The 26,094-nt window shown below is 48.5% G+C and overlaps 2 protein-coding genes across 2 annotated transcripts in view; both read right to left on the reverse strand.

Annotated features, from left to right (window-relative positions):
- LOC127687015 (stearoyl-CoA desaturase 4) overlaps nt 1-26,094 on the reverse strand; it is a 96,175-nt gene that overhangs the window by 33,908 nt on the left and 36,173 nt on the right. The window lies entirely within an intron of this gene.
- Nucleotides 1,306-13,848, reverse strand: LOC127687032 (stearoyl-CoA desaturase 2). The gene is made up of 6 exons (XM_052185254.1): nt 13,482-13,848; nt 12,716-12,998; nt 9,809-9,939; nt 8,211-8,416; nt 6,566-6,798; nt 1,306-5,169 (listed from the first exon to the last, which is right to left on the reverse strand). The coding sequence occupies exons 1-6, from the start codon at nt 13,503-13,505 to the stop codon at nt 4,970-4,972; spliced, it is 1,077 nt and encodes a 358-aa protein (XP_052041214.1). The 5' UTR covers nt 13,506-13,848; the 3' UTR covers nt 1,306-4,969.

Genomic DNA, 26,094 nt, shown 5'->3' on the forward strand with positions numbered 1-26,094 from the left:
AGTTGTTAAGCTATTCATCGCTAGTTTATGGAGGTAAATTTGCCTGTTTCTGGCAGTATACCCACAACCTCCAATGGTTACATGTGTGGCTTGGTTTTATTTCTTCCCCCTTTCCTGCCCTGGTAGACATCTTAGAGGGCATTTCCTGGTTCTTCTGTGGAAGGAGAAAACTGGTGGCCACTGGATATCAGGCAATTCACTCCTTAACACCTGTCTCCATCAGCATCTTTTAACTGTTTCTTTTACCTTTTGTGACATGGTTTAATTGTGCTAGTTTAGCCTCTCCTACAAAACAACAAACCAACCCAACAGAATGTATTGCTATCTTCTGGGGAATGTTTACCCTTGAACAAGGAGAAACAATTGTTGGCCTGGCTCTTAAGGACTGGCAGTCAACATACAATCCCTAATTGGGGTATTCAGAATTACTGAGTCCTGTAGAGTTGCTAGGGAACACACTTTCATTGATTCAGGATCTCCTTCATACTAGACTGGGCCTCCTGGCTGCCCCCTTTCCTTCATTAAATTCTGAGGCAATCTCACTAGGTTGCCTGGGAGGCCTTGAGGCTCTCCTCCCTCCCTCTCTCAAGTAGCTAGAATCACAAGCTGGCAAGAATCCTCCAGAATGGATGTCTTAGGTAAAAACAGACTCAGGAATTGAGGTGAACTGGGATCCCGGTCTTCCACCAAAAAGGGGTGTTCCCCTTTTGTACAATAAGTAGCCTCCAAGTAGCCTCGGAGGAAGCAGAAAAGGCTAAGGGGGAAAATGTAAGGAGGAAAACCAGGCCCCGCCTTTCCCACCCTGTGGCTTCTTTTCTTCAGGCATCAGCACTTTCTGAGGCTACCTGTTCCCTAAAGAATGAGCTGGACTGCCCAACCTGAGCTTCAAGGAAAGATCTGCTCTCAGACAAGCTGTTGGCTGGGTGTGTTTGGCCATGGGCTACTTGGAGACCTGGCACTTGTCCAACCCAAGGTGCCAGCTGATGATGTTTCTGATTTAATGTTAACTTACTAGTGGTTTACTGTTCCCGGAAATGAACCTCAAATAACACCGAAGGAAGGCGGGGCAGGTACTGGGGTATGACTCAAACCTCAATGGCTTCTAAATTCTTTTTCTTTTTTCTAATTTTCAAGACAGGGTTTTTCTGTGTAGCCCTGGCTACCCTGACACTGACTCTATAGAGTAGGCTGGCCTCAAACTCAGAGATCTGCCTGCCTCTGCCTTCCTATTGATGGGATTAAGGTTGCATGCCACCACCACCCAGCTCCTGGGAGACTGTATCACAGCCAAAACACGATGAGACATTTTGCAGTCAGATCCATTTCATTTTATTATGAACAAACACAACCTCAGATGAGTAGAAATACTTTCAGAGTTGGTATTAATGAAAATTATTAGATTACAAATAACTACTGTTGCACATAATAAAGGAAAAATCCCACCCAAGGAAGGAAATGGAGTCCTGCATGTTTTCATAGCAGTGAGTATACATTATCTAACGCATCCATTCAACCTCTGAGAAGAATGATGTAAATTAACAATGTCATCTGGGACATAGGCACGTGTCAAGTCCATGGTGGACAGTTACTATAAAAATGTGCAGGACTTAAGGACTCCTCTGCAGAGGATCCCCAAATGTTTTATCAAGAGCATTTACTCATGCTCACATCGACCCACGGAGGTAGGTCAGAAATATTATCCCAGTTTCACAGAATACTGAGTCACATTATTGTTAGGCGGCATGCCCAGTGCTATGGTTTGAGTCTGTCCCATTATGTCACGGGTTGGAAACTTAATCCCCAATGCAACAGTGTTGACAGCTGGGTCCAGTAAGAGCTGATTAGGTCGGGAGGGCTCTTCCCTCAGGAACATCCTGACCCCAGGAGTGAACTCATTATTGTCAGAGTGGGACTGTTATACAAAAATGAGAGTCGGGAGGCGGCCCTGGCCTTCACCACCAGCATAACTCGGCCACCGCTTTCTTAACATTCCTACTAACCTACTTCAACTAAAGAAGACATTCAGAGCACTAGCAAACCAGGAAGAAAAGCTTTCACTTTAAATGCTACAACCAGCTTTTAAGTCTTAAAACAAATAACAAAACCTACAAACCGCATACGTTCAAAATTACTTCCCCCATCCGTCAGCTATGGGTACTTCATCAGCAACAGCCCCAAGAAAAGTTCCCAAAATGAAGACCCCCCCCCCCAGAGGCGATTCTGCAGAGCCATGGCCAGCTAACCCTCCAGCCAGGCTAGTTTTGATCCTGCTACATTTACAGGCTCTCCGGATTTAAGGAATCCACAGAGGAAGGGAGCGCAGGCTCATGTTCAACACTGGTTAGAAAGAGGTAAGGCACCCAAGTCAAATTTTAGAGTGTCCACGAGGCAAGGACTGTTAGAAAACCCACTCAGTCAGATCTTAAGTCTCTTATTAACGTGTCACTTGGTTTGAGCTTAGAATCCTGATAGTAGTGTTTCTTAGTGAGCTGGCATGCCCTTACCGACAGATGTATTTAACGGGGTCCTCAGCCACGGCATGGTTCAGATCCACGGGGAAGGCTAAGGAGAGAGCTGCTTTTATTTTTTTCACATTTGATTTAAGTGGGCACCAGATAACCAGTGGAACTAAAATCATTCAAAAGGCATTTCCAAGGAACAGGGCCACGGGTCAGCAAATATATTGTGATCTCCCAAGAATTCTACTTTAGCGAATAGCTAAAGGAGAAGGCTACTTTCAAGTGGGCGCACAGAGGTCCTAAAGGCTCTCTCTATTCAGCTAACATGGGAAGACTGCTCCCTCCAACTACAGCACTTGGTATGCTGTACAGGCAGCCGATCTTAATACAGCCAGGCTTCTGCACTGCTACACAGAATCCTTTATGCAGAGTTCTCGGCATCTCAGATCTCCTACCCTACCCAAAGCTTCCAAACTGAGGCACTTAAGAGCACAACCTTGACTGCTGTGCTTTCCACTTAACCAACACCATCTCCCTTCTGTAAGCACTGCATCACCCAGGAGGACTAACCGGAGAAGCTTTGCTGAGTGCAGGGAGTGCAGAGCATGCTCTGCCCTGACTCACAGGAAGCGTGTCTTGCGCCGGCATCTGCACCACCGGATCATTTGTTTTGGAATGGACTGAAGAGACTAAGAACCTCTCTGAGCCAGGGATGTTTCTAGAAAGTTGGCCAAACTTTTTCTTTAAAGTTTAAAGAAAGTCAGAAGCCTGGGAGGCATAGAGGTGGAGGATCTGAAAGCTATCAGAAAGGGATATAGCCATCTCTACCTACTACAGATAGAGGTTATATCTCTGCACGAGGAAGCTGCTGGGACCACACATCTTTACCTGTAAATATCCAGGATGTTTTTAACTAAAGCAAGACTAAATGTCAAAGAGGAAGAAGGAAGAAAAAAGAAATACCAAACAAAAAAACAAACCACCCCAAAACACAAAAAATGGGTAAGGGAAAAGGGGCCGACATGGGAGAGCGGAGAGATTTCAGCCATGTATCCCAGGCAGAGTCTTATCTGGTCACAGAGCTAGTGAGGCTTGAGTCAGTACTGCAGGGGAACACCTCACCACAAACAGCAGTGGGACTGAAGGGAGCTAAAACCTAACCTGTTCCACTAGAGCACCCCAAAGCCGTGATGTCCCCTGGCAAGGTGCCCCCAGAAGCTTTCCTTTGGAAGGTTATCAGGAGCCGTCTACAGCGACTTCCAACTTGCCCGTCCGCTGCCTGACAGTGGAAGAAGGCATTCGGCATCTTTTTCAGAGGGAAGCACTCACAGAGTGTTTGTAGGATCCAGGACAGACTATGTCTTTTCAGTTTTAACTGTGACTCAAGCTCAACTCTTAAAATCCTCCCACTGTCGGATGTATGGAAACGCCAGAGCTATCCTTAATTTGTGGGAGCGACCAGCATCTTGGAAGATGGGAGACAGGAATTAAAAGAATCTGGGGGTGCAGCTCACAGGACACTCAAACCATGAGTGACTGTCCTCATGGATTCCAAACACACCTCGAGAGGACCCCTGGCTCCGCATGTTTTGTTTTGTTTTTATTTGAGACAAGGTCTCATTATCTAACCCTGGCTGGCTTTGAACTCAGATCCACCTGTGTCTGCCTCTCAAATGCTGTGATTTAAGACGCAAGCCATCACGCCCGGCTCCAGGTCCTTGTTATTAAAGGAAAAGAAAATCCTTATTTTAGTAAAGACCACTTTTCCTCCAAATGGTTTTTCACCTTACTATTACTTTTTTTAAATCTTCAGCCTAAACTACACTGAGAGCACTGATGTGTTACCATATTTTAGTGTCACGAAGTGCTGTGGCTGCCACCTACTCTGAATCAGGAGACGAGGCACGCTGTGTTGAAAGGCTCCCGTACCTCTGCGAGACAGAGCTGAGCCTGTCACAAGAGAGCCCCCTCTCCCACAGCTTTGATGAATCACAGCCTGCAGGTTGAATCTGGCCCCTTAAGATTTAACTACTTTACAAGCACCCTGCCAAATAAAACTATTTTTCCCCATTCCATCTGGCAAAGCCTGGGGCTAAAAATATCAGGAGAAATCTCTCAAGATTTTTCTTGCATCTCTAACTCAGAGCAGCTTAAGAAGGGTTGGGGGAGGGGCGTGAACCTTTACTGTAGACCCTTGACGTGTTTGAACTCTGGAAGGTGAGCGCTGCCCTAGCTGAGTGGCTGCTGGCTTGGGGGAAACGATGAGAAGCAGGGTCATCAGGGACAAAGCAAAGAAAAAGACAACGGGAAAGGAAACTGGAAGGGAAGGTCAGCTTAGCATCAAAAGGAAGAGCTGTTGACTTCCGATTTTTGTCTGTTTTACAATACTGTACCAGAATGGGTTAACGTCATCATTTTAGCATCTGGGTAGCAATACTCAGTAGTTAATTAACAGAACAGTAAGCCTCTGCCAAGCTGGCTTCTGGAACAGGAACTGGAAGACCCCACACTCAACCACTCTTGCAGTTCCCCTCTCCAGTTCTCTTAATCCTGGCTAAGACAGCGGCCTTGGACACTCTCTTCCGGTCGTAGGCCAGGCCCAGGGCAGCCATGCAGTCGATGAAGAACGTGGTGAAGTTGATGTGCCAGCGGTACTCACTGGCGGAGTAGTCATAGGGGAAGGCGTGGTGGTAGTTGTGGAAGCCCTCGCCTGCAACAGAAGCCAGGAGAGCAGTTAGGGGGCTCGGTGATGATGGCTGCCTCCTCCTCTGCACACACCTCTTACCCAGTGGTCTCCTCAGACTTATCTGGGACTGCAGGGGAGTGAATGGCTAAAGCCAGTTTCATTTACCCAGAGTACTCAGACCCTACCAACGGCACCACAGTTTCATCTATACTCTGGGATCTACACATCTTGTCTAAATGATTCCATTTCTAAGAGGATCTCAGCACTCTAGCGTATAGGTAAATTTATTTCAAACATATTACGGAACACGAGCAGTGGTGGGTCTCTGAAAGGGATATGTGTAAGTTATAAAAAAGAAAGTATTTCAAAATTTATTTTTAGTATTTGCATGTTTATGCACACGCACATGTATCTCATCCCATGCAGGAGTCAGTTTGCTCCTTCTACCACGTGAGTCTCAGGGGTGAAACCCAGGTTGGTCAGGTTTGGCAGGTAAGTGCCTTTAAAAACATCCAAAGTGGGGGCTGGAGAGATGGCTCAGTGGTTAAGAGTGGTTAAGACTGCTATTCCTGAGGTCTTGAGTTCAATTCCCACTAATCACATAGAGGCTCACAACCATCTGTAATGGGATCTGATGCCCTCTTCTGATGTGTCTGAAGACAGTTACAATGTACTTATATAACAAATAAATTATATAATGTGTGTGTGTGTAAGGAAAAAGGGAGCCACAAGTCTGCATAGGGCAAACTATAACTTGAGGTTTCTGTTGAACTCCGTTCACAGCTGGCAGAGGCACATGTGTATGCATCCTGACAGCCGGGACTGGATTTAAAGCTCGGACCCAACAATTATGAGCAAGTGATCTGGTAGGATGTCCCCCATCAACGCTGTGGGAAGGGGAGCTCTAGCACAAAATAGGAGAAATTGGAAAGACAAAGGACAAGTGGGCAGAGGGTGGTGGGCGAGAGAAGGTGTGAGTGCTAATGGCCACCATACCGGTATCACTAAAGGATAAGCCACGCCCAAGTACTCTACAGAGAGAAAAATGCTATCCACGTACATACTTGAGATGAATTATAACTCTCCCTTTTCTACAGCATGGCTAAATTAACACGATGCTTCCATTCACGTAGGTGACCCTACTTTCCTATTCATGATCCCCTGCCCTGAGAGAGGCTCCAGCCCTGCCAGAGGTGATTTGGAAACAGAAGAACTCAAAAGGTCCCATTATAGGCACATTGTCACCCTTTCCAGAGAAGTTATAGCCTCTCAAAAGAATTCCCAATAAAAATTACCAACCAACCCCGTCCCCCAATCTCACAGTGGGAAATACCAAAAGTCTTATCACTGTAATTCCTCTGGCTCCTGGCCAAGTATCTCTAGCAGCAAGCCACCAGATGTGGTCGTGCCAGGCACTTACCCACGGCTCCCATCGAAACCAGGATGTTCTCCCGAGAGCTAATGTTCTTGTCGTAGGGACGATATCCGTAGAGGTGGGCGGCACTATTCACCAGCCAGGTGGCATTGAGCACCACAGCGTATCGCAAGAAGGTGCTGACACACAGGCTGTTTACAAAAGTCTCACCCCAGCAATACCAGGGCACCAGTGTGGGCAGGATGAAGCACATCAGGAGGAGGCCGGGCTTGTAGTACCTACGATGATACAGGCATATTTTAGATTTCGTGGAGAGAGGACTCTCACATTCATTGCAGGTAAAGATGATTTTTCCCCTGTCCCATGAATAAAGAGTAGAAGGAACCAGCCCAAAACCTGTGGTGGGACATTTGAGAGCAAATGCTGTTAGCTTGCTGTTTAGATGGGCGATATGGATGCAATAGATGACTTTATTATTTCCATTGTTTCCTGGGCTCCCTTTGTCTGTCTGTCTGTCTGTCTCTCTCTCTCTCTTTCTCCCTTTCTTTCTTAGATTTGTTTATTTTATGTATGCGAGTACACTGTTACAGTCCTATCCTATTACAGACGGTCATGAGGCACCATGTGGTTGCTGGGATTTGAACTCAGCACCTCTGGAAGAGCAATCAGTGTTCTTAGCCACTGAGCTATCTCTCCAGCCCCAGCCTTTGTGTTCCTCTCAAGACCAAGGGAATCGTCACTTAGCATGTGGTGTCGTGCCTCCATTTCCTGCTGGCCTTCCTAACTCTGTGCCTACCCCACCCCACCCCCACAGACCAACCTTAGGCCTCTGACCAGAGCACGGCACTATCCCTGTCCATCAGGACACAGGGCCACAGACACTCCACGGGGATTGACTCCCCGTGTCCTTCAGTTGCCGGATCGTCCTCTCAAATCCTAGGAAGCCTCCTGCATCTAACTCCTTGTTTTCTCGGTTTAAGTCTCTCCTACCCCCTAACTTGTGCCCTTCCCAAGAGTGGGCAACCCTCCTGCCTCGCACTGCTAGAGAACCCTTTAGTACTTCGGTTGCTAATGTAGTTATTAAGTGTGCGTGGAGGAGGTAGGACGTCGGCAATATGTCTTCCTCGCTCTTTGTCTCCCTCACACTTGGGATTTCAAGCAGAGGCTGCATCCCTGAATACTCTTTAGCTTACCACACTGTCTGCAAAGCCTCTCACAGGAATGCTCGAGATGTCACCATGCAGCCGTGGCTTCGACGCCACCTTTTCCTACAGCTGCTTTCTGCTCTTTGTGCCTGTCTGGTTTAGACAAATCCTGAAGTGCATGGAGATCACCCGGGTACTTAACTTATCACCCTCTTATAGTAGGCCACTTATTCCTTCAAGATAAGTTCTATCACACTCAGGTTTCCCCCACCCCACCCCACCTCCCCCCCTGCCTAGGACAATGAACAGAGTTTTTGCTTTGTTTTGCAGTTAATTGGTTCCAATAAGATAACACACAGAGAACACTCAGTTTCTCCCAGTGGCCTACAGGATGTTAAAAATATGTTTTAAAAATGAACTGAACATGTAGGCACAGTGAGTCACGGCTTTTACTTTCTCTAATTCCTAATGAAAAATGCAGACAGTGCAAACTGCACCTGCCCGGGGTCACATCCTCAGCCTCCACACACCCCCCCTTCACTCACCTCCTCTGGAACATCACCAGCTTCTCAGCCTTTAGGTCAGACATGTCCAGTTTTCCGCCCTTCTCTTTGACGGCCGGGTGCTTGCGCACAAGCAGCCAACCCACGTGCGAGAAGAAGAAGCCACGGCGGGAATTGTGAGGATCAGCGTGTGTTTCTGAGAACTTGTGGTGGGCGCGGTGATCTCGGGCCCATTCGTACACATCATTCTGGAAGCACAGGGAAGAGGAATCCGGTACTGAGAAGAGATGTTCTCCAAGGAGAATGCAAGTCCTAAAGGTCTGGGACTCTCAGCCCATCTTACAAAATCTCAGGACTCTGGGCTCAAGAATATGCACAGGGTGGAGGTAAGGGGTTACCCTGTGCTTCACCTTTGCCTTAGAGGCACATATAGAAAAAGCAATGTAAAGTCCCAGAGCAGAGGAACAGCACAGTCACACCCTGAGGTTATACAAAAGCGAATGCCGATAAGTCATAGTCCTCACGTTTCATCATCGAGAGAGTCCATCTTTTTAAAGGTAATTTTACATGTGTGAGTTCAGGTGCACACGGACCATGGCCCATGCCCATGGGTGGTCAGAGGACAACTTTCAGGAATCAGTTCTCTCCTTCCATACCGCAAGATCAGGCGTGCACACGAAGCACTTTTCCCCAGTTAGCCATTTTCATGATCTGCATAAGCAGTGACTGGGACAACGCCCATGCGAGCGCCTTACCCCATGGCTCACGGAGTTAGTTAGTTAGTTACAGGCAAGTGGCCTGACTCCTACGGTGCTCCTCAGTAGGAACAGGGAGAAACTCATCCTCACACCTTCACCAAGGGCACCTCTCCTGTCTGTGTCCTGGCTTACCTCAGGAGCACAATACTGTCTCTTCCTCCACCACCCCATCACCCCCCAAGAACACTAGGAATCTTTTAAAAGTAAAGTTGCTACTCCAGAGACGATTAGGCAAATCTGGTGAGCGTCTCAAATCTTGACAAGGCAGAGGGGACTAATATGGCTTCCTGGCTTCCTCTTGCTGCAAATTAAACCCACCAGTGGCTCCCGAGTCCTTAGCGTAGGAGCCACGAGGGTTCTCTACCAAGTCTCTATCTTTTCTGTGCTGTGAGCTCGTGGCCTGAATACTCTTCCCACCTCAGCCAATGTCTAGGTGTCTCCTCATCTGTAGAGGAGTAGTTACAATGCTGTCTACTTCATCAATCGGCTGTGAGGACTTAGAAGAGCTCCAGGGCCTACAACACCTGTGAGTCTGTCCCACTGTAGTGTAGAGTCTAAGACAGTTACCTTAAAATGAACTGCTCACTTACGTGGTCTAAGAAATCAGGGTCAGTGCACAGCTCTTGTGACCTTTATACTAAAGACTCACAACCGCCATGCTGTGTGACACCTTTGGGAGCCTGAGGTGAAAACTGAGGCGGCCCGTGAGGATTCTTTATTTCCTTTCACAAGTGACTCTATGGTATATGGACTTCAGCACTGATCTGCACTCTAGGGGAACCACACACAGCACTAGAAATAATGGCTGTCCTAGGAAATTATCCAGATGTTGATCCCTGACTGCCCACCACTGGGTGAGGGCACGCCACACCTGCCTCTTACCTGGAACGCCATGGTGTTGGCGATGATGAGGAAGAGTCTCAGCGGCAGCCGTGCCTTGTAAGTCCTGTGGCTCCACAGGCGATGAGCCCCGGCTGTGATGCCCAGGGCGCTGATTACGTAGTACAAATACGCTGTAGGACCAGAAAGCTGGATGTTACCAACAGGCCAGATCCGTAAGGGAAATACACTAAAGACAGTTTCCTGACACCCATCAGCTTCTCAGTTAGCTTTTGGGTAAAGGCCTAGTTTTCGCTGGAGCCCTGGGATGCATTTGTGAAACCTCATACTAAAATTTTACCACTTGGTACCACTGGCCATCATGAGTTTGGGTATTACTAGGATTCATCCCAGGGCCGGTGTTCCTTGACTTCTAGCACCCGTCTAAAGATTTCTGGTCAGGAAACTGCATTTCCTCAACCTAGAACCTATACCCAAGGGCAATTCTGAAGCACCAGCCAGAACAGCTTGGGCAACGGCTAATTGGCAGAGGCAAGTGGTGACATACTGAGTAGCTAATTAGACACAAGGATTTCAGTAGAGGTGCAAAAAGTGTGTCAACACTGAAGCAGCGTAACGGAAGCCAGATTTGCATAGCGGCTCAAACATCACCAAGGATACTAACATTCTCATATTCTCCGCACACCTTGGACAAGGTGAGTACTATTAGTACCAAGCACTTCTGTTGAAGAAGCAGATTCTGGAAGGGTCATTCATCTACTGTTGGAAGGTGGGTTTTCCACCCACCATCCTTTGTTTTGGTTCTACTATCCAGCCCCTAAGATCTGCGTGCCTGTTCCCGTGTCTCTCCCTGGCCATAGTCCTGTCCATCCAGACTCTCACCCTGAATTTAGATGCTCAAAGCTGGCAGATGAACACTGCGTCACTGTCCTTGAAACAGGAAAGCTCAGGAAGTGCCAGTCCTGATATCTCACTGGAAAGGAGAGTGGGACACCCATCTGACCCCCCTCTCCCCACCCTGCAGGAACTGGGGAGCAGGGGCCTTGGCAGAAAAGACTAATACTGGCTCCCTCCCAAGGAACACCAAGAAACAAAGGACCTTCACAGGCTACAGAACTTAGTTGCTACTGCAAACACCTCACATTATATAACTGCTGTGTCCTTCTGCACAGATAACACGTTTCCTGAGAAGGCTCACTCCTCCCAACTCCCGTCCCTCCCTCAAGATCCCAGGAGAGCAACCATGGAATGAAAGGCCTTCATACCTATGTCTGGAAAAATCCTAGGGTAACCAGAGCCCTGCGTCACGGGATGGCTTTGGGCAGAGCAGCAGTCCTTCACTGAGTACCAAGGGCTTATGCTGCAGGTGACCCAGGGAGATTGGATCAATCAAACTACTCAGATGATGGGGCAGGGGTGGGAGTTGTGTGTGCAACCACACAGGACACACAAATCTAGGTGTGTGCCTTCGGGCTCTTCAGGCCACCTCTCTGTCTAGCAAACAGGAGACTTAGATCCCTCCTGTCTCCCAGAGAAAGTGGTGGGCGGAAACTGTACCATAGCTTTAACTTTAGAAATGGGCTAAGCAGAGTTTTGTAAACACTCTCTGTGATGTCAAAGACATCTATTCAGCTCTGGGGTTATAGAGTCCACAAAGGTACAAAAGACTTTTAAAGCAAGGGGGGCCAGAAAAAGGCTGGCAGTGTGCACAGCTAATTTAAAGAAGTATTCCACTCCTACTTTTGACAAAGATGTGTTGTGAAGACTATGAGTGGAAAGGAAGCTGGGTGGTGGTGGCACACGACTTTAATCCCAGTACTCGGGAAGTAGAGGTAGGCAGATCTTGGAGTTGGAGGCCAGCCTGGTCTAAAGACCCAATTCCAGGACAACCAGGGCTACAGAGTAAAACCTTGTCATGGGGGCAGGGGGTGGGGGGGGAAGTTTGGTTCCTGGAAAACTCTCAAGGATCATATCTCACTACTTGTAGGGCCTAGGAGGACTGAGGCAGAGAGAGGCATAAAGACAGCTAACAATCAGACAACCAGCCTTCTACACTCTGTCCTCCAAGAGACCTGCCATTAGTACCCACACTCAGAAACTGCTCCAGAAAACCAACTGTTCTAAAGAACCCCCTGCTCTTGGCCTCTCTGAGAGCAGCAAGAGGCCCTGGACTACAGATCCAGTCCCTCCTTCCTGGTTCAATGTTCAGTTGTGAAACCACCTGCAACGCATATGTGTGCAGCTAGGGGGCAGCACCAACAACAACAACCGATACCCATGGCTCGCCTGGGAGCTGAGTTAGACAAGGTCAGTGACACCGGGGTACACTCATCACAACTGTTGGGCTGTGGCTGCTCAGGAGATCTGTGTTAGGTGTGGTGTTTGAGGGAAAGGTGCCACAGCCCAACAGTTGACTGGCTTGGACCAAACACCTTTGAACTTGGATATACAGGAGCCTGCTTCATCCTTCTCCAGACAAACCAGCCTAGACTGGCCAGGCAGGGAAGTACAAACAGTTGAGCTTATAACCTCCCCTCTGTTCTCTCCTCCTAAGCAGCATCCCGTGGCTTTGTACCCTCACTGAACTCAACAGGTTGCCCACATAGCCCGTGGTCTAGCTCTTGGATCTAATGTCTCTGAGGCAGGGCCTGCTTCACTTGTGGCAGGCAGAGCTGGGACAGGTGCTATCAAGTGACTCAGACAGAAAAGCTTGCTCAGAGACCTCAGCATCAATGTTATGAGACTCTCAAGACTCAAGTCGTCATTGCCGCCCCACCTCCACCCCTTCCCACCCCCACCCCGCATTCTAACACCAAGAGGTTCTTTTCTAGGCCCAGCTGGTCCAACAAGAACCAAAGCCCTGGGGCCACAGCCTTGGGTCAGAGCCCATCTCTTTAAAGATCAAGGAGAAACCTGAGGCACTGGCCCAAGACAGGAGGCGCTGCTCACCAAAGAGGCAGGTGTAGACCTTGCAGGAGGGAACCAGGGTGATCCCGTACAGGGCCCCCATGTGCAGCAGAGCCATGAGGATAATGTTCCTCCAGACGTACTCCAGCTTGGGCGGGGGCCCCTCCTCATCCTGGTAGGTAGGGTCATATAGATCATCTTTTATTTCAGGGCGAACATCTGCTCCCCAGTGGTGAGGATTCTTTTCAAACTTCTCTCCTCCATTCTGCTGTCCCCCAGAAGGTGGCGCTGTGATTGTGGTGGTGGCTGAGTAAGAGCCAGAGATCTGCAATGAGAGGGGGTGGAGAATTAGGACTGCAGACGCGTGGGGGCAGCAGGGGGGCACTTCCCTCTAATATAACTGCGGGAGAGAGGCTATAGCGGCCATTCCCCAGTGCCAAGGTTGCATGACTGTGGAGCGCACCGATGGAACACTGAACTGTGCAGGCCGTTGGGAATAAACCTTATGATGAAGGGGCCGGAGGGATGCTTTATTAGCATAGCAGCACCCTTAGTAACTCACAAGGGAAAAATCTACACATATCGAAAAAATGTCAGGTTTTAAGAAACACAAGTTGGGGGATCAACTGTACTGAGTAAAACTCCGGTTATCACCCGGTCCACAATCAATCAAGGTTGAGCAACTCGGAAATGATGGCTAAATGCTCCCAGCTGCTTTGAACTCTCTCCAACCCTCAACAACCACCCACCTAGAAGTCCAATCTGCACCCGCCAACCTGAGAGGGAGGGGCCGTCGGGGGGAACTCACCTCTTGCAGTATGTGTGCCGGCATCTTGGCGTCGGATGCTGGGGTCACGTTCCCAGGGAATGAGAACGTGCAGCGAGCGTCAGACCTCAGCGACAAAGGGTGCTATGGCTAAGTTTCTGCAGCCCGCTGCGCGGTACAAGCCCTGGGCCAGAGCTGGCAGTTGGGTATTAATGTCCTGTATTTCCTTAGGTTCGTTGTATTGATCAATGACCAGATTAAAAATCAAAAGGTGGCTGGCCAAGGCAGCCGCGGGCAGAGATAAGGATAGGAAATGAGAGGACGCCAAAAATCGCAGCTTGCAGCCACCGGTGTCCAGGAGTCAGAATACTGCAGACACCAACACCGCATTGTCCCATCCCTAGCCAGGCGGAGGGGGGCGATGCTAATGAGGCTTTCGTAAACTCTGGTTAGTCATTGGCCGATGGGAATTTGGTACCACCTCGTCCTGCTACTCTCATTGGCTCTGTACAATCTGCTGTTCCCTCTGCCTCCAGCTCCTCCCCCCTCCTCCCTTCTTTTTCTGCTCTTGGCTTCTCACCCATCCCCCGCTGTTCCTCCACCCAGCCCCCACCCTGCCACGGGGGCGCTTCAGAGCTCTCTCTGGGAGTGAAGACCCAATCTAGCAGTGGGGGTTGGCTACCAGGGCAGGAAAACTCGGAGAGGTGCGTAAAGTGGAAAAGCCACTAGAGCGCCGACCACTCGCAACTCCATCCGGTTTTTGCATTTCCAGGGGCGCGTGGGAGGGGAAATGGCTACCACCAACAGAGAGCAAAGGCGAGAGGGGCCTCCCTGCCCCAACAGGCGCCTCTGTAGTCCCTTTCGGAACAATGGCCCAGACTTGCCCACCAGCTCCAGGATGCTTACCAGATAATAACTCGGAGCTCCATAATCAAGGGTTCGTAGATCTGTGGCTTGCCCGTCCACACTGGCCTCGGTCACTATGGTCACTGTGCACACTCCGAGAGCAGAGCCACAGTCAGTCAGCAGTATCTCAATCCCACCCCGGACCTCAGGCCTTCCGAATACATGTAGCACCTTTAGGAGACTCAAGCTTCTGTTGAAAGCTTGCAGTTTTCTATATAAAAAACACCGAAAAGCATCTGGCCGAGGGACCCGAATGTATGTGGAATAGGAACAGAGAGAGGATGTTGAATTATTACTGCAAGCCTCTCTATAATCTTTCAGTGGGTACCCCCACCCCCACCCCCGTTCTTCCACTTTAAACAGGAAGAACGGGACATAGGGTCATAAAGAGATGAGATAGGCTGCTCAGCCGGCAAGTGGGGGAGCTAGCTGAGCTGACTTGCTTTCAGCCCCTGCTCGGAGGACCCTATGCTGGACCTTTGGGTGCTCCGACCTAACATACCTCCCCCTCGCAGCCGCATCATCTCTGGGCCTGTGTTAACTCTACTAGAACATGTAGCCTATGCAGGCTGTGCATTCACGGAGTCTGCTCCTGTATCCAGGTCGCCCCACCTCTAGGAAAAGAGGTTGAAAGAGATCTCAGTCTTCTCAAGGAGAGAGATGCCAGGCATTTCCTGAACCCAAAACAGACCTCTTGCCTTCGGGTCTCAGGGGCTTGCCAACTCTCTCGCTTGTGACCAGACACCTCCATTGCAGGCCCGGCTGGCTGACCAAAGAAAGCTGAACACAACCAGGTGTCCTCAGCAAATGGCTGGTGGCGGCTCAGAAGGACCGTGTGAAGTTATCTGGAGGTGCCACTTCCCCTTGGGTTGTCTGCGTGATGCCTCATCTGCTTGGTTCTCTTACCAGCTGTGGGTTTGTCCTTTGACCTTGGCTGTTAGAGGCAAACTCCCTTAGACCATGAGGCCTGTACATCCGATACTGGTTTCTCACAGTTGGGGAGGGGGGGCTGGGCATCTATAGCAGAGCACCAGGAGTTTGATTGTGCCAAGAATGTGCCTCTGATTCATAGGTGGTCGTGTCTGTGCTCAATGGGAAAGGGGTGAGCTTTGTCTCTGGGGTTTCTCTTTTAAAACAAACTAAAAGATTTAGTATTACTTTAAATAATATGGATGTGTGTGTGTGCGTGTGAGCATATGTACACATGAGGGATGGTACTTGAGGATGCCAGAGGTGGCGGGTGCCCTGGAACTGGAGTTGAGCAGTCTAATGTGGAGACTGAGCATCCAACCCTGGCGCTCTGGAAGAACAGCAAACACTTCATGGCTGAGCAGCATCTTCAAACCCCAGCATCTCTTTTAAAAGACACATCATCCACGGGGTGGGGATCATCATCCTCCAAGCTACTGTTCCAGACACATGACATCCACCAGATGAGCTCAGATTTCAAAGTGTTGCACACTTTGGGGAAGAAGACACAGTGTTTCCTTTGGGATGCCTTGATTGCTGCTAAAGACAGCTCTGCATCAGAGAGAAAGCTGCCTTTACATTTTCTCAACCTGCAGTCTACAGTGCTGCCTGCATCAGTGCTGGTTGGTGATGTCATTGTTTATCAGGGAAAGCGAGGGAGCCTGCTGAGACAATGGTGTAGAACGGGAATCCTACATTTCTCCCTAAGACAAATTATGGCCTTGTGGAGAAAGTTCTGGAAACCTAGAAAAGGAATGAGTTAGGGGTTCCAGGAAGAGAAGAAGATGGAAGACGATGTAACTGTTGATAAGCAAGATGGGATGCTGCCCGGCTCACCCCCATGTGGGCCAACTTCACAAATTCCTAATGGCACACAAAATAAAGCTGTGTGGTAGGGATGAGACAGGGACCGCATGAGGCCTGGCATCAAGAAGTATGAAGCATCCATCAAGTTAAAAGTTGTAGGTAGCATGTGATGAATATTTGCCTGTGCTTGTGTTTGCAGGGAGGCAGGTGAGAAGTATAGGCTCCCCCAGTACAGCAATTCGGTGTGTGCTTGGAAGCTGGGATGGGCGCTATAAACTTTCCTGTATGAAAAAGGACACAAAATGTTGCGGCAGTTTTTAATTTTGACCCTTCAACTCAAGAGAGTAAGGATACAACAGCCCCCACAGCGGTATATTAAATACATAAGTTCATGGTAGGGAGTTCCTATTGGCCACAGCATGAAGCCTGCTCCTCTCACAGCAGCTTTGGAGGCCATCTGGACCCTGGTCCATCCCTGCTATGTCTCTCCCTTAAATGTCCTCATGTCCCCTCAGCCCCATATTTCAGTATTACACCCTAAAAATGTTGCTTTCCCTCTGCCTAGAGCATTCTGCCCTCCAACCTTTACCCAACCACTGCTGACCCTACAGATTCCAGGCTCTGTATTTTGTTTTTGTTTTTAAATCACCCAATGGTTTGCCAGCCTGGCTCCTCTTGTGAGGTGGTTTCTGCTTTTCTGTCAGCTGTACTGGAATTTACCAAGAAAATAGGGCTTGCTTGAGTGCCTAACCCAAGAAAGGCATTGAATGGTGTTTGTTCCTTGAACTTGTTACATAAGTCCTAACTAGATACTTGAAATAGTACCTCTTGATTATCTCTTTCAGAACCATTATCTTTTAAGCCATGGGTGAACAGTATAGTGAAGGGGTTGTGAAGGATGCATGTCATTGTCTGTCTCCTTCTCGGAATGGCAAGTCATAGACCTTCAGGGTATGTAGATGTCAGATGTGGCAGGTGAAGAAAGACTCTTTGGCGTCACCTTGCAGTCTCACACAGGAGCATGTTTTCTAGCTCTCGTGTCTAAGCCAAAGGCAAACACTAACCAGGTGAGGAGAACAGAGAGGAAAGGACACAGGCTTGACTCCACGCTTGCGCCATCCTCCTTCAGCAAGGCACTTGCCAGAGAAACACCTTTCTCAGGACTTTTCCCCCCTGTTAAATGACTGTCACTGTGGGAACTCATCTTCTCAGTGAGAGAAAAGAAACAAAGTTACTGTGAGCAGATGTATTCCCCATTACTTTCAGATACAAAGTAAGCATCTTCTAAGGTGGAATTAGGCCAGCCATTCCCATAAGTTCCAGAAGGAAAGTAAATAAGTAATGATCTTTTTAGTCACTCTTCTGCCCATCTTGCCCCACTCCCTTCCTCTTCTTTCTTCCCTTTCCTTCCCCCCCTCCCCTTTCTCTACCCTCCCTTTCCTTCACAAACAGTTCCCATCCATCACATCCATTGCATAAGCAAGGCATGTGGCCTCTGCGTGGTTGGAGTTCTACAGTGTCTAGAAGCAGGTGCTGCAGTGTAAACCCCTGAAGAGCCCTTGTTCCGGATGCTGTTGGAGTCAAGAAAGCAAGTCACACTTCAACCCCAACCCCATCCCCACCCTGCTGCTCCCTGTCAGATCCCGGATCCCCAGATCCCCAGATCCCCAGATCCCTGGAATAGTGAAGGAGGTGACTGGTTGGTCAAGGAGGGATAGGAGAGTCAGTCTCTGGGAATCTTCCTTCTGGAAGAGGTTAGAGAGAGTGGCAAAGGTTGCTCTGCCCATTCCATTTCTTTCTGCTGAAGAACTCTGAACCATTTGATTACTTTAACTCAAGAACTATCAGTCAAGTTGGAAGGAATGTGTGTTAATGTAAAAGGAACATTCTATTCTAAATTTTATTGAAAAGTTTGTTAGCTTGCTTTATAAGCCCATAAAATGTGGGTGTCTCTTCTCTTTTAGTGTCCTGGTACCTTTTGTCTTCCACTTTATTATTCTAAAAAAGAGAAATGAATAATGTATAAAATGTAATAAGCGGTCTGTGGGCTGGGGATGTAGCACAGTGTTAGGATGCGTGCAAGCCCCCACCCCTCCTTTCTGCCAACAGCATTGCAAGAGAAAGAAAGAGTCCACACCCGTAATTTCCGCGCTGCGCTTGGGAGTGGCTGGCAGGAGGAATTTGAGTTCAAAACAAGCCTAAGCTACATTGTGAGACCTTGTCTAAAATAAATAACTAGCCCCTGTGCTGGTGTTTCATAAACCAGTTGGCACGGGAATAATTCGGGTGTGGGGAAAACATGTTCCAGGCAGGTCATTTAGAATCATGTGTCCCAAGTAGAAAAAGCCAGACTTGTCTAGTGTGACATCCTGGCCACATATTGGGATAGACATGCCCCTGCCTCTGCTCTGTCTAGACTGTCCCTCACTGCTCTTTTAGGGTATGGTCATCCACGTGACTGTCCTCTAAAGAGCCTAAGTGTCACAGTCAGCTTATTCAAACTTCATATTTTCAAAATGACCAAAACTTGTATTTTTCTGAAAATTGAATTTAAAACTACCCTTGTCTCCTTTTCTTCCTCCTTCTCCTCTTCTGTTCTCCTCTTGTTTTATAGAGCACAGTTCTCCAATAAAGTTAATAAGAATTTTTTGTGTGTGGGGGGAGGGAGGGAGGGATTCTGGCAAGAAGCTTGTTATAGAAAGCAGACTAGTTAATGCACTAGGGTGTTTTGTTTTGTTTTGTTGTTGCTTGTCAAATCCATCTCCAAGAAACCTTTGCAAGTTCAAATAAAACCAAATTCAAAAGGAGAGAGATAAAAGGATTTTTATTTGACTTTTCGGAGCAAAGTTGGAGTTTACTGAGGGAAAGTTCCCACAGACTTCAGCACAAGTCAAGAGACAGGAAGGGAAGAAAGAAGGTGAGGGCAAAGAGAGAGATGGAGATAGAAAGGGGGGAGGGGTAAGAAACTTTGGGGACACATCCAGACAATGAGTAAGTGGCCCTCTCTAGAGAGGGCTACCAGAATCCTAAATTATAAACTGTGCCTGGTAAGATGGCTCAATGGGTAGAGCTGCTTGTTGCCACACCTGGAGATCTGAGTTTGATCCCTGGAACACATGTGTTGGAAAGAAAGAATTCCTGAAAATTGTCCACGGACTTCCACACTCAACCTGTGGCATGGGCTCTCTGGAACACACACACACACACACACACACACACACACACTAAGTAAGGGTAACAATCAAAGAGAAAACAAGCAAACACACAAAGTAAGTGAGGAGGCACTCAATAATTATTACATTTTTAAAAAAACGCTCAGAAGAACAAATATTTCTGAGTAGGAAGAGCCCGATGAATGTCCTTGACGAGATGATATGAAACTTGGAAAAACTGAAGCCAGCATGTCTTAAAAATCTGTTTTTCCTGTGACTAAGAGGGAATGTGATTCTTCAAAACAACAGAGTAAATGCGTAAGAAAGAACCCAGGGATAGAGGATCCACAGTAAGAAGGGAAAACAATCACCACACAGGCCATGGAAACAAGCCCTAGGCAAGAGGCTCAGAGGGAAGCTGTCTTGGTCAGAGCTGGGCATGGGGCCACAGGAGAGACCACCCAGGCACAGAGCACCCGATGCTGCGAATGTATAGTGTAGAGATGAAGATGAGGGGGCAGAAGGGGGTTGCGTGTCAGTAAGGAAGAGTGTGGAAAAGCAGGAGGAAAAAAAAGCAGTGCTCAGGTCCAAAACAAAGATAGTTGTGCAATGGTGAAGCCACTGTGTGAATGATATTTACACAGTCACCGCAGTACAAATACTGGTTACCGATTTAAGTACAACTATGACACACTATTGAGAGGATGGAGAAAATGCAGCGCGCAGATTCCTTCCCCAATGCTCCAGCCGATGAAGGTCGCCACAGCAGTGCTTGGTTCAAAATGACATTTCAGTCTTCCAAGGTGCAAGGTGGTAAATGGAATTCTTCAGGGATGTAAGCATGTATTTAGGAATATAGAAAGGAATGCTGGAGAGTCAGCTCAAAATAGCTTAAAGGTGTTCTTCAGAGGAACAAAATGGGGAGGAAAGTGGGCAGCTTCTATGCCCAAAACAAGCCGAATGGATTATTTCACCTTCTAAGTTACATGCAGGTTTAACTTGGCCATAACGCAAGAGCAGATATAGTCTCAGATTTGTGGAGTGGTTACCTAGTAATGCACTGAGCCTGAGATTTGACCCTCAGGACTGAGTAAAACCCACTGTGGTAGAACACGTCTGTCATCCTAGCACTCAGGAGGTGGAGGAAGTTCAGGGCTAGCCTGGGCTAAGTAGACCGGTATCTCAAGAAAAAGAACTGCAGTGGGCTTTTTATTGTTTTTCCCTAACATGGGCCTAGCCGGCCTGGAAGTTACTATACAGACCCTGCTGGCCTTGAACTCACAGAATCCCTCTGCCTCTGCCTCCTGAGAGCTAGCGTCAAAGGTCTGCGCCACCATGTTTGGCTGCCAAGAGACTTTTAAGGTATACAAAGTCCACTGGAAACCCCATCCCTCAAGCTGGCAACCCCCACCCCACCCCCGGCTCTCTGTCAGGCCTCCAGTGTAGCCTGGGCAATGTTCAACTTTTTAAAATAGTGAGAAGTTTATATACACACACAATGCATTTTGATCAAATGTAGCCTTTAACTCTCGGGCCTTCTGCCTGAGTCTCCTGAGTTTCCAGTTCTGGGACACTGTGTGTGGAATCCCCCAGATCTTCATATTTCTTCAATTCCCCCATCCACAGTGGCTACACCCCAGCACCCATACCAGGGAACCATAGGACCAGAGGGCTGGGCCACTCTGGGACCTGTGTTTCCTGGATTATTGAAGAAGGTGTCATCATCAGCTGTCCTTCATTGTCACTTGATGCTTTCTCCCTGGGGCATTGGGTTGAGTATCAAACTAGGGGGACTCCATCCTCTCCTACTCTCTCAACTCCACGTCCTTGACTTTCCCCTAGGATCTCCGCCTTACAAGGGCCCCACCTGCCCACCTAACATGGGACTCACAGACCCCCGGGCTTTAACATTCAGATAATAGGGTCTTAGCCTTCCTTCCGTCTCCAGTTCCTCAGGGACGACTGAGATTACTTTCATATGGAACAGTACCGTCTCTCTACCAGATTTTTGAAGAGTTTTCTTTTCTGTGAGCACCAGGCCAGCCTGGTCTACATAGTGAGTTCCAGACTTGCCGAAGCTACAGTTTTTTAATCTTAAAAAACAAGTTGGGGGAGGGGCAGCAACCCTGAGAATGGGAAAAGCATGTACTCAGAAGGCTTCAGGTCACGTACTCACAGCCCTTCGAAGGATATTTACCGAGCACTCACTCTACCTCAAGCATGCTCTGTTTGCTGTATGAAGTCCAGGCGAGGAATGGCGTTTTGCAGTTTTTCTGTCAACTGGTGTGTGCCATGCCCTGGGGTTTCATATTCTTTACAATAAGAATCCATTAGTCTTGCCCGGTTTCTCTCTCTCTCTCTCTCTCTCTCTCTCTCTGCCTCCCTCGCTCACTCCCTTGTTCCCTCCTTCCCTTTCTCTGTCTCTCTGTCTCTCTGTCTCTGTCTCTCTCTCTCCTCTCCCCACAGCTCTCTGGCTATCCTAGAACTCACCATGTAGATCAGGCTGGCCCAGAATTCAGAGTCTACTGCCTCTGCCTCCCAAGTGCTGGGATTAAAAGCATACATCCACCCCCCACCTCTTGCCTGTATTGTCAAGCCATCTTTTATTTATGCATGACTTTGTAATTAATGCGGTGTTTTTGGTTCACTGGATTAGGAAAAACCCGCTCCAAAACATTAGCATATTTCACTTTACAAGATTAAAAAAAATGTTCATTAACATCACCACTGATTTGATCAGACAAGTCTTAAATTGTGGGGAAGCAGTCAAACTGTACCATATGCAAGGTTCCCAAATGTCTAATATTTGCCTTAAGAATTATTGGGGCAATTATCATACATTGTTTCCTTGAAATAATGGCTTTACCTTATCAATATCTGAGAACGTCTGCCCAATACTGAAGTGATTAACAATAGATTGATCATCATAGTTTGAAATAAAAATGTTACATTTGAGAGAGAGAGAGAGAGAGAGTGCCAGATGTGGTGGCATGCACCTTTAATCACAGCTAAATTTAGGAGGCAGAGACTGGCAGAACTCTGAGATTGAGGCCAGCCTGGTCTCCATTGAGTGCCAATAAAATAAAATAAAATGCCAAAACCAAACACGTAAAAAAAAAAAAAAAAAAACCAGTTAATTCGTTTCATAGATACAGTTAACAGGAGTGCAGCTCCTAGATCTGCCCAACTGAGTGCCATTAATTCTGCTCCTAAAGGCCTCGGATGTCCTTTGACATTCCCACTAGCAGTGAGAACCCCCTCACTGGAGTTATAACAAAGCCTGGGTCTGACCTTCCAGCCCTAATCTGGTTCCCTCTGCCCGCTGTGGCCACCACAGTTAAGTTTCTGAAACAGAGATTTTCCTGTCCTGCTCAAGACTCCTTATCACGGAGCAATCTAGACTCTGTGTGCCTGGCTCGCATTCCCAACCTCCCCTGCACATTCTCCTTTTAACACCCCTTCAGGCCCGGTAACACCAGCCTGAAGCGTTTCTAAACGCGCTCTCTGGGTTTCCTGTAACATTTTCCTCTACCGCGACATACTGTGGGGTCTTTCCTTGAATGAGAGCCCTGACAGATACCTATAAGAAGCAGTCAAATCGCGACCTGTTTAGTCAGGTCCCTCCACGAAGGAGGCAGTTGGGGGCAGGAGCCCACAACCAAGGTCGCACGTGGGGCAGTGCTGGCTGTATGGGGCGCACAGCTCTGTGCTCCATCTGGCCAAAGAGGGAGACTTGCAGAGGGGAGGGGGGCCAGATCCCCAGGAAACTCTCCATCAGCTCCACCTGGGATGATGACGGCGAGGTGCGCACGCAGCCCCCGCTCCAGCAGAGCCAGGAGGGGGGAAGGGGCGGGGTAGAGACAGAAGAGGCACCACCGCCGCCCCCTTTCCCCTCCCCCCTTTCTCCCGCAGCTAGGCTGCAGGGGCGGTGCCTCCTGATTGGAGCGGGCAACAGCAGATGCAGTGCGGCTGCTGATTGGCTGCGAGGGGTCAGGCGCTGTGGGCCGAGTGAACGCGAGTAACCCCGGGGGTGTGTGCTGACCGAGAGTAACCCCGAGGAGGGGCCGCCTTTCCCCACGTCTCTCTAGGCGTCTGGGCCCTCCAGGCCCGCCCACTGCAGAGAAGCAGAGCGGGAGGAGGCGGACGTTAGGGACGTGCGCTCCTCGGAACTTAAAGATTTCCTCACCGATCTTCCTTCTGCCCCAGCTTCCTTCTGAAGGAGTTTAATAGGAAGTCTAGAGAGACCACAGAGGTATTGGAGCATATAGTAGGAGTCACACAAATGACTGTAGTGTGGACCTTAATGATACAGGGAGTTGACAGCCTGCTCTACTGGAGAAAAGACAAGGCTGGATGCTAAAGAGTCCTCCTCCTAGAGGCGGTTTCCTCACCTTCTGCCCCAGGAGCAAGAGAGATTCAGAGGATTTGGGGGGGGGGGGGTGTTAACTTTTGTGGAATAAAGGATGAGGAAAGGGACAGATGGTGGTGGACATGCATTCCCAAGGGGGACAGTCATTGCTAATGGGGCTATAAAACGGTGCAGCCCCCGTGAAAGGCGGTACAATGTCCCACAAGAAGAATGAGCAATGAAATCCGATCCTGGTTACAGACACAGGATATTGAGAGCGGGTTCTTCAACATGTACACAGAAATGCTCGTAAGCAACACACTTCACACTGATTGAAAGATGGAGACAACTGTACACCAACAAAGGGTACTTCAGCTAGCATACACACTGTAGTCCCACATCGATCAATGGGAATGGGTCCTGGTAGGCATCACAGAATGAATGGGTGGGCAAAAGTCACGCCGAAAGAAGGGATCCTCAGTGAACAGCAGACCACACGGTTCCATTCCAGTGAGAGACCACCAATAGGTAAATCCTAGAGACTGAACGCTAATTGTTCCAAGGCCTAAGGACCTGGGTGGGGCTGGGTGGGGGGAACCACTGTTGAATGAGTATGGGTTCTCTACAGTGGTGAGGAAAATGGTCTGGAACTAAAGGTGAGGGTGGCACATTATTTATGACTGTACTAAATGTCACAGCAGCGTTTGACTTAACAGCTAATTTTATGCTGTGAAAAGCACTTCAGTGTAAGTATGTGTATGTGTCAGAAATCACAGACTGTCGGGGAATCCCACTGCTCTTCAAATGTTTCCAAGAAGGAGGAAATTATGGAGCTCCGAGGAGTTCTGGGCCCTCCTCTGGCCTTTACCTTCATTTCTCTCCTCTCTCCTTTTCACAGGTCTAATAACCTGGTACTGGTTACTATAAGAGAAAACTGGAACTGGGTAATGTAGCTCAAGGGTGGAGCCTTGCCTAGCATATGAAAGGTTCAGTCTCCACTCTCTCCTGCTCCCCCAAAGGAGAAAGCTGGCCTTGACAAGCAAGCTTTGACAGGACAGTAGGCTTCCGCTGGAACAGCAGAGATGGAATACCTGCTTTTTCTGATGTCCAAGTATGACCTAAAACATAGGCGTGGCTGGATATTAAGATGGTCATGTGGTTAGACTGAGTTGGGTTCTTGATGAACAAAAGGGAGCTTGTGCCGGATGATTGTGTGACTTCTGCCTCCCACCATTCCCAGGCAGGAAGCAGGGCCTCTCCACAGGCTTTGCTTCTTGGGATAACTGGGCACCACTGGCAGGTAATGGGTGTAATGAGAGGCTCGCTCAGCCCTTCTGTCCTCCCTCCACGTGGGGTGGGAGACAAGGCCAGGGTTCTGGAGACACACTACTCTCTTGCTGCCTTTCTCCAGGGAAACTCACCTACATGGTGAATTAAATTCTGTCAGTGACTGTATTGCTGCTGATACAGGTACAAGCCTCCTCTGGCTGGCCGTGAGTCATCAGACTAGACAAATGTCATTGTAGCCTGCTGTCCTCCAGTCTACTAGACTCACAACATACTTTTCCAAGTCTAAAGAAAGTTGTATTTAGATCTGTGTCTTGGCCTGCACCTCCTTTGCCAGTGAAACACATACTCTGGATTTTCCCTCAGCTTCAACTGGCTTCTTAGACTCCAGGTTAAAGCAGCTGCTTTTGGCATTTTGTTAGTCTTTTTCTCCTTTGATCTTGAGATGGTGGGCCACACTGAGAGGGTGTAAAAAGAGAGGATGGGGGTGTTAAGGGAGTGTGGCACGGCGGCGTGGGGAAGGGGGTGCCCAGGCAGGCCCCTGTCCAGGCACCTCTTCTCCCTGAGGCATGGTATAGAATAGAGTTTGTTCAGAGTAGGGGATGGAAGTTAGTGGTAGAGAAAGGCAGAGAGAGAGAGAGAGAGAGGTGGAGTGGAGGCTGACCATGACCACATGGGGGGGGGGGAGGAGGAGAGCCCAAGGGGCAGAGAGCTGAGAGTATGTGGGAGAGCAGAGAGAGCAAAGAGGGAGAAGAGGGGCAGGTAGCCCCTCTTATAGTGGGCCGGATCTATGGGGTGGGGCATACCTGGCTATTGCCAGGTAGGTGTGGGGTAGAGCTTAGACAGAATACCAACACACACACACACAAAACACTGGAATTTAGAATATCAAGTGCTTCCTTTAACCAATGCCATGGGTTTTGTCAGTACTTTCTTAATATTATTTGGTTTAGAATTAAAAACAACCAAATACATACAGTGTGCTGGTTTGTTTCAAATAATTTAATTAAAATTGTTTTATTTGGGAGTGTGTATATATGTATGTGTGAATGTGTGCATACACAGGCATGCTCACATACACACTTAGAAAGCCAGGTCTTAAACAATAAAGTAAATGTCACCATCAAATTACATCTCTGTGTATATAATAACTTCTGATGACGGTTGTTCTGAACAACTGACATCC

The sequence above is a fragment of the Apodemus sylvaticus genome, chromosome 1 (genome assembly GCF_947179515.1).
Source record: "Apodemus sylvaticus chromosome 1, mApoSyl1.1, whole genome shotgun sequence".
NCBI classification, from domain to species: Eukaryota; Metazoa; Chordata; class Mammalia; order Rodentia; family Muridae; genus Apodemus; species Apodemus sylvaticus.

Excerpts from the sequence above, each read along its gene's own strand:
- LOC127687032 (XM_052185254.1), bottom strand. The coding sequence starts at position 13,505 with ATGCCGGCACACATACTGCAAGAG. Across the intron at positions 12,999-13,481 it reads CGGCACACATACTGCAAGAG|ATCTCTGGCTCTTACTCAGC; the intron begins GTGAGTTCCCCC and ends CTCTCATTGCAG. Across the intron at positions 8,417-9,808 it reads CCAACACCATGGCGTTCCAG|AATGATGTGTACGAATGGGC; the intron begins GTAAGAGGCAGG and ends CTGTGCTTCCAG.